The 9029-nt window shown below is 36.3% G+C and overlaps 1 protein-coding gene and 1 long non-coding RNA gene across 2 annotated transcripts; both read left to right on the top strand.

The window, feature by feature from the left end:
* Positions 1-350: 350 nt before the first annotated feature.
* On the top strand, positions 351-1454 carry LOC133328427 (uncharacterized). Its single transcript, XR_009754284.1, has 3 exons — positions 351-450; positions 510-734; positions 1348-1454. It is a non-coding gene; the product is annotated as an uncharacterized LOC133328427 (long non-coding RNA).
* Positions 1455-1765: 311 nt separating this feature from the next.
* Positions 1766-2859, top strand: LOC133328444 (pickpocket protein 19). The gene is made up of 4 exons (XM_061537012.1): positions 1766-1899; positions 1953-2037; positions 2080-2561; positions 2625-2859. The coding sequence occupies exons 1-4, from the start codon at positions 1766-1768 to the stop codon at positions 2857-2859; spliced, it is 936 nt and encodes a 311-aa protein (XP_061392996.1).
* Positions 2860-9029: the final 6170 nt, after the last annotated feature.

Below are 9029 nucleotides of genomic sequence, written 5' to 3'. Positions count from 1 at the left end.
TTGCTAAGACAAAAGCACTGCACGCCAGTACCTCCTCAGTTAGGAGCACACAATTGCACTCCACTTGTGGTGGTTGGCAGACCGTCTCCTTAGTTCTTCTCTGAATATTTCTTGGCATCCCAGGTGAAGAGGAATTTGGTTGTCGGTAAGTGATTTGGAGAACATAATGGCTTATTCGGAAACGCGGACAACATAGTAACTGATGTGTTAGTTTGTAGAGACAAAGGCGAGTTCTTTTTTATAAGAGGCAAAGGCGAATTGCTTGAAAATGAAGACGGCTTTTTAAAAATGAAACAATATTTATATCAATTAAATAATCTACAAAAATAGTAATCAAGCGGATACTATGTTGCCTAAAATAAGGAGGGGAAGCTGGAAATGGGTAAGCTATCTCAAAGATTACTGTGCCAACTGTACATTGGCAGGCTTTAGCTACATTGCCAATCAAAAGTAAGTACGAATAGAGATACGGCCGTGTATATGACCTAATGCAATTACAAATTTCAAAGTCTGCACTTGATTGAACGGATTTTTTGGCTGATATGTGTCGTATTCTCCACTATGGGTTCTTATTTACTGATCAGTCAGTATCAAAGGGACTTCAATAGTCGCGCCGTGAGTATCGTTTATGAAAGCTTGCCATCGACTCATAAGATGTTGTTCCCGACCATAGCAGTTTGTGATATGTACAATAAGTTTGTCGCACCTCCGGAGCTAATAGATTACGTAACGTCGTGAGTACTCGAAACGTTAATATCAATTCCACTGGCAAAAAAATTTGATTTTTAATCGTTTATATTATCGAATATATCGTTAGCTAAAATGCAAAAAGGCGTAACTAGCAAAAAATTGAAAATTGACTTTTTGAATGAATATTGTTAATGTCAATAAACTACATGTGTTGACAAAGTTTTACACATCTGCGGTCAAAGAAGGAGCTTCATTTAACAAAAAACAAAAAGACGTAACTACAAGTGGGTTTATTTGATAAATGCAAAAAGGCGTAACTAACAAAAAATTCAAATTTTTGCTAAATTGTTATGACTGCCATTAAACAAAATAACTAAATTTGTTAAAAAAAATTATAGTCTATTATTCGTCATATGCAATATCACCCTGCCGGGCATACTTTTTCATTTCACATGACATGTTTATAGTTTTCATTCAAAACAGTTTTTTACTTCTCCTACACAATTATGGTTTTGTTAGTTACGCCTTTTTGCATTTTAGCAGACGATATATCGAATTTATATTTTTTATGACATTGGCCGGTTAAATTGCTCATATGCCCAAAATTCTAAAGTGGATTTTCCAGAGTTTTCAATATTTTTTGCATATGAACCGTAGACTTGGATCTCCAGATGAGGAGTACAGCTATGACGTAGAGACATTCATAAATTTCCTTGTGTATCCCTATTTCTATCGAGAGGATAACATTAAAGGTTGGTGCTCTGAGGACTGCGGAGAGGGTTGTGCAGAATGTCCGCCCAAGGACTTGCGACAATTGTACGAGAGGGTAAGCCAAATAAAAATAAATAAATAAATACATCGTCATGTTTACAACATGCGCTCATGCTTTTATACTTTTATCAAATACTGATATAATAATAATGTTCTGTAGTAACGCAGTAGTACAACGCAGTAAACTGGGGATCAGTTAAAGCTGCATTGCATTAGGTTGACTCAATCTTAAAGTCACTTTCCAGTTTTTTTTAATATCGTTGCACTTTTCCGAAATAACCTCATAACCGCAATATTTCAGTTCATGACCAACTGCAGTGACTTTTTCGTATCCTGTGAGTTCTCTTTGAGGCCGATCGACTGCTGCAAATATTTTTTACCCCTCACCACTCCACATGGAAACTGCTTTATGTTCAACTCGCTTTTAAATAATAAGAAGTAAGTGTGTACCTATTTATAAGCACGCGATACTGATTCAGTTTGTTTCCTAGAGGGAGTCCCACTTGGTACAATAATGAAATTGACCCGCTAACAGATATCGCTAAAATGAAAATAATTACAAAGAAACCGACGCAGGTAATCCCTTTTGGAGCAAAATTAATGTGTCTATCTGATGAGTTCTTGTTTCCAACACAGCTGTCCGTCCTCAACGAGGAAGATGTACCTCATAACTCTTTGGCGGGCTACAAAGTGGAGGCCAATAAGCCGGGCCAGGATAAAGTCTTTCAAATATTTATGCAAACCATGAGCAATGATCCCGACGTTCGAGAAATATCCCCGGAATACAGGCAATGTCGTTTCCCCGACGAACTGATCAAAGACACCGCATACAAAGCCTACAGCTTTAGCACTTGTTTCGTTGACTGCCACCGAGTCCACCAAATGAAGGAATGTAACTGCTCGGTGTTCAACTTTCTGCCCGAACCCATAAGCAAGTACCCCGACTGTGACCTGAAGGGTCTACTCTGTCTCGAGGACTACACTTTGGTCAGACCGGATGCCAGAAACTTACTGCCCTGGACCGACAGCAAGTACTCCTGTGAATGCTTGCCGTCGTGCACAGAAAGCGACTTCCGAGTCGTGTTTGACCACCAATTGCCGTAAGTATTGCAAACGGGTAGTATCATGGCTCGACAGACATCATTACGAACACTTGTTTACAGCTATAACAAATCCAACCAGCATATGACCATATCTGTAACAATGCCAGAATTTGCAACCGAGCGTTATCGACGCCAGGCCTTGCGCACACGTCTAGACGTGGTCGTCACAATTGGCGGCATCTTGGGTTTGTTTCTAGGGGCCAGCATTTTAAGTGGCATTGAGTTTGTCTACTATTTTACGCTTCGCTTATGGAACAATTACCGAATGAGTCGCCAAAGTCATCGGAACTTATAAATGTGTGAGCATCATAACAAATAATCGTGATTCTTGAAGAACTGCACTCGCAACCCAACGCACCAAACGAATGACGCCAGGAGGCTCCTAAAACCCTTCTTACAAAAACATATCAAGCTGAGTCTAAATTTAAATGCACGAATTGATCGATCCATAATATACGCATGGCATGATCCGTAATATGTAAAACGCCATGGTGACCTTACATTTCTCATCAACCCATTAAAGACAATTTGAAATCGCTTACTGAAACATGTGTGTGTGTGCTTCTTCTTCATAAATATGCAAACATCCCCACGCTCACACCTCATAAATGTCTGTTCGTGGCGGATCCTATTGATGAGCCTATTCAATTATTTACGCGCAAATTCAATTGTCACTCTTCCAAGTGAATTGCTGGGCGAATCTGTTATTTCTGTGCATTAGGATTTAGTCGACATTTAGGACGTGACTTCATACGAAATGTAAAAACCAATTTATGATGAGATGCGCTGTACACAACTCCATTTACAATCTACAGCTGCGGACACATTGATGTGTACAGGTGTACAAAGGGATTTTTATTTGTTTTGAGCGGATTGGTTGATTGACACTGCCCCCAGACTCCAACTCCAAGCACGGAAAAACTTTATGGGATTGTCGAATTGTATTTCGTTTTATTTATTCACATTTTATTTACGAGTAACCTGTTTGCCATACACACATTTGTTAATACCAACATCATATTCCGATTGCGATGGGCAGGTGCCATGGACAGGACGGTCGGCCACGCACTTCTTGGCCGAGTTGAGCTGGAAGTTGGTAGGACATTGTTGGCCGGCGACCAAGGCCAAGATGGCGCAGAAAATAGCCATGAACCAAGTAAATTGCATCTTGATGATCTGAGGGAAAAGGGCTTTGTTAGAACGACCGGACGACCCTCCACTGCACTGTACTTACCGTTTGCTAGCGGAAGAATGCTTATTCTCGAAATTCTCCAATAGACTAATCAACTCAAGCCTCAGTTCTATGTATTATATACTTTTGCTGTGACTAAGACGTTCCATTCGGAATTTATTTTATGAAGCAGATAGCGATAGCGTCGACTGACCCCTGCACTCACCCAATGGGAGTGTGTAATCACTTTCAAATCTAATTCCAAATATTTCGAAAGAAAAACAAGGCAATCTCACTCAAGTGTAATCAGAATTCGAGAAGAAATATTGATTCAGATGCGTCTGTATAGCCCCATATTGCTACCACAGTCTGATAATAATATCAATATTTTCTTTTGAAAAGGCATGCACAGCTCTTCGTGGAATTTGAAGTGTTCGGGGAAAATCGATTGTTTGCTCGAAAAGATAATTGAATAATCGTCGACGACCTGCCCTTGGCGAGTGTTTATTTCAAATGGTAATGAATGATTCTAAAGATAGAACATCTAGCTAAGTGCATTTTCTCCAATGGCAAAAAGCACGCCTCCCAAATGAAGTTGAATACATTGCCCGTTCCAATTGTTATACCTCAATCCCTTGCACCCGCAGTGCTTTGCAGCCCCCTGGTAAGATATTTCATTCGAATTTGGATCGGTGTATGTGCTGGAGCAGCATGAATACATTAAATATACTGCAGGAACTAAACTTCAATTTGATATCAGCGACAAGTGGTAAAAAGAGTCAAAACTCCAAACAGAAGTGCCTGTTTGGCATATTAAAGTAGCAATTACATGTACAGTCGTACAACATGGCCGAACAATGTAACCTACTTATCTTTCGAACGAACAAAAGTGCAAGCAACTAGGGTCGGTGACGATGGGGTAAGGCAACTGAAACAACAAAAGGATCCTACCACTCCTTTCCCGATGTGTGTTTTATGGCAACCGCAATTGTTATGTGCATAAGTTAATATTTTATTTGACCGAACTTTTGCGAACAACAAACTTCTTGGGCGGAGAGAGAGAGCATAACAATCCCGAATGGAATGACGTTGTGCAATGGATTGTGCTTTGTTTTGTCCTGCATCCTGATGGTTCTCCTCATCGCTCTCCCCACAAAAGAAATAATTAAAAAGTTTTAAAAGCGCACCCTTAACGGACAAGACTCGGCAAAGCGATAGCCGGCTGTGCACGAATTAAATGGTCCTTTGCTGACAAAGTTCAATGCACCTCCCTTCCGCGGCACAAATTCTGCTTAGTTTTATAGAATTTTTCATTTTTTGAAAACGACACCAAAATATGAATAAGAAAAATATTTCACAACTATAGCTCTGATGTGTGTGCGTGTAGTAGACGCTCGCCATGAAAAGCAATAAAAATAAAACCCTGGCAGTTTACTTATCAGTAGTTGCGTGAACTAGATTTGTTTGATGCAAACTAAAGCAATAACAAAAACTCATTTGGCGTTTGGTATAGAATGTGAATTTTGGAGGACGATATTCAGTTTATTCAAATAAATATAAAGCATAATAAGCTTGATCATGTCCAATAGAAATAGAAATATACTGCAACTCTGTTTATAGTAAATCGCACATTTTCTGAACAAGTCGATTTTCAATTTAAATCGAATTATCTTTTATTAAGATTTGATTGGTGAACATTTTGAAATTGTCCAAAATGCACAATGTATGTGCCAATTAATGCAGGGGCCGTAACGGTAATAAGTAATATCAAATAACAGATATTTTGTGGCCTAAATAAAAAACACTTTAATTATTTATTTTTTTTTTAACGGAAAAAATAAACGTTGATTTTTAACTGTTAAAAATGATTGTTGTTTGTTCCGTTAAAAATAAAACTCTTTAAAAGTTGTATAAGCTTCTTTACGTAAAAATAGTTTTATTTTTGACGGAAAAAATAAAACTCCCAAAAAGTGTTTTATTTTAACGGAAAAAATAACAATCATTTTTAACAGTTTATTTTTTCCGTTGAATAATAAGTTTTCACATGGGAATTGAGAGTGTTTTCTCAATATCACCCAATATCCTTAATGGGCTCGTCAATATGTGTCTATTGGTATATGACACTATAGGTGTCCCATGTCTCTAACATGAAGAGTTATTTGTTAGCATTTTTAAAAATAACTGCTATTTTCTGTACCTGAATTAATTTCATCCATCAATGGCTTTCCTGAACTTATGTGTGGGAAGGTGAATTTAAAATACCGTAAATTGTAGAGAATTATATAATATAGTATTGGTGGAATTGGAATTTATAAATGTGGCAAAACATAAATCTAAAAATATATCGAATTCTAGGATTTGAACAAAGTGTCAGGCAATACTGAATCTGTAGAAATGGATAGAGTTAAGATGATAACTGATCTTACTTGTTTTCGCCCAGCAAAAAAAAAAAAAACAAAAACCTTTAATAACTGAGAAGAACAGCGGGTTTGCCAAATAGCAAAATAATTGGTCTCGGCAAATCTTTCCGACGAATCCAAATTATGTGCAGCATCCTAATCAAATCATTTCAAATTTCTTGTCGGTTTTTAGAGGAAAATCTTTACAGAAAGGAGGGACATATATAGCCGGTATTTATTGTTGAGGTTGTGTGGGCGAGGTACTAGTGGAACGTTATCCCATCTTTGGATGTAACGTTGGTTTGGTTACAGGTTCATCAAAGGAAAAGATAAGCGGCTAAAGTACTGCCAAAAAGGACGCAAATATTACATATTTTGGAACTTAATATCTTTTTTCTGCTAATCCTTGACTTTGTCTTACTTTGGATATAACTAACTTCGTCTAAAACAAACTAATTTGCTCTATTATAATTTGATCCAGAAATTTCCAGAATTTTGATATTTGTAAATCGACTTCATATTGTCTGAAACGAATTTGGTAACCCTTGGGTCTAAAATTGATATTTCGATCAATCGCATTTCCACCGTATCAAACTGTGAATACCCTTATAAGCCTTAAGACTAAGTATATACAAATCACCACGACACATTTGGTTTACTTATATTGAGATATTCAAAGGTTTGATTTGTTTCAAAGCTATTGTTAAAATTAACACAGCCTAAAAATATGCTTTATTATTGTCATAAAATTTGATTTAGGTATTACAGCGGTTGTTTTGCAGCTTTTATTCATACGTATTAACATTAAATTAATTTAAAAATAAAATAAGTAGAAAAAGGGCGTTCTTTGCGATGGTTTGCAAAAAAATATTTTTTTACTTTGATATTTTCTAAAAGCAAAATGCTGTGTCCAATATATGTATGGCAATGCAACACAGTAACGATCCATCCACCCGGTAATGCAGTGAGAAGAATGCTACTGGCACAATGAAAGTTTCCTACAGAATATACTCCAGAAATTATTTTCAACGGCCCCTTAATATTAGAGTAGCTTCCCCCACCCAATGCGGAATTATCTGGCATTTTATCTTATCACACTCGCCAACTTCAAATGAGTGGACAAAACAAAATGAAACTTTTGCCTCCGTTGTTCGGATTCTTTTTAAAAAATATGTCCGAGTTTTAAACTTTCACAACCACACAAACATTGATACACTACGTTATAACACAGGGCTGACATCTAAGGGCATAAAACAAACAGGCCTTTGCCAGTAACAAAAATTCTTGGAATACGTCTATATAAAATGTCGCAGGTAATCGGTGGGTCGTTATCGGTCGGCCAAAACCTAAACACCACCTCAGTACATTTTTTTAAACAAATTTATAAATATTTTTTAATTTTTCTTGTTATTTATTGTATTGTTATTGTTGGAAAATACAAACATCTAAGGACATTAAAAATTAAAAACAACATTTTTAAAATTCAGAAGACAATTTAAGTCGCAAATTCAAGCGGACAGAACTAAATAACTAAATCAATTGAAAGTACAGAAAAAATATTAAAATCAATTTTCGATGTATATACATTATTGTAAAGGATATTTTAACATCTTTTAAACATAGAGGGAAATATGTTGTTAATTGTTTCAAGGAAACCCCCCATTCTCGATTCAAGATTTTCAATGGACTGGTAAATGAATACAAATGCTTGTTAAGGTTTGTAACTTTGGACATATATAATTGAAGATTTAAAAGAGATGAAAAATAATTTACAAAAAAATGTTGTTATTGTTTTGTTGTTGTTTTTTGTAATTAAAGAAAAGTCCTTATTTTTGATGGCGGGCATGATAACTCCTCACTGGAACATCGGAATCCGAAAATTCCAACGGTGTTAGAAAGAGTACATGTCTGGCTCTCGTATGAACTAGAATTATTGACTTCGCTCTAAAATTAACAAAATGATGGACCTTTGAAAAAATATTTTTGGAAAATCGCCGATTTTTTACCAAAAACCAAGTTAAAAAATAAGAAAGATCTTCACCGATTGGCTTTATCCTAGTTCATACGAGAGCTATACACTCCGAGAGAAACGTTGCAAAATTTGGAACCGATTGGATTATTAGTTTTTGAGTTATCGTGCCCGCCATTCGCAAAAAAATGTTTAGAGAAAAACGCGTTTAAAGTTTGAGAAGCCCTTCAGCCGTCACTTGATTGTGACACAATAAATCGGCTATATCTTCAAGAGTTCTTAAGATTTTCACTTGCAATTTTGTAGAGACATTCTTTAATCAGTGTAGATTCGAGTTATATCAACAAAAATTTTGACCCCGAGAATGGGGGGTCCCCTTAAAGGATGGTATAAAGCATATTCGTAGACCAAATGGACAACCGTTAAATTCAATTGTAAAGACAGACATTGAGCCTGACCAAACGATAGGACCCATTTATAAAATTTATAGAATTATGGATGTATCGTAATATATCTAAATACGTCAATATGCCTTATGCTGAGGACATCCCTCTTCAATGGACATTCCAGCAAGATAGCGACTCAAAACATACGCTAAAAGTGATTAAGGAGCAATTTCTTCAAAAATTATATTGAAGTTCTCCCTTGACCTAACCAATTTTTAGATATTATCCCAATCCAGAACTTGTTCGAGATCATTAACTCAAAAATCAACCAAGAAAATTGCCAAACTAAAGAAGATTTATTCGAAGCCGGAAAATAGTATGGGAAGCAATACAGCCTGAAATAAATAACAATTAACAATAATAAATTATATGCTTAAGAGATGTGTGACTGAGGGGGTGATTTAGTTTTGTCCGCCAGCATTTGCGACTTTTTTTAATTTAGTTTTTAATTCACAATTCTTGATCTTGTGTTTTTTATTA

Source organism: Musca vetustissima, unplaced genomic scaffold (genome assembly GCF_032173495.1).
Source record: "Musca vetustissima isolate MV318-11 ecotype Yass unplaced genomic scaffold, APGP_CSIRO_Mvet_v1 utg15531, whole genome shotgun sequence".
Lineage (NCBI taxonomy): Eukaryota > Metazoa > Arthropoda > Insecta > Diptera > Muscidae > Musca > Musca vetustissima.
Note: the sequence above shows the minus strand (reverse complement) of the source record. Positions and strands in the feature narration are given on the sequence as shown.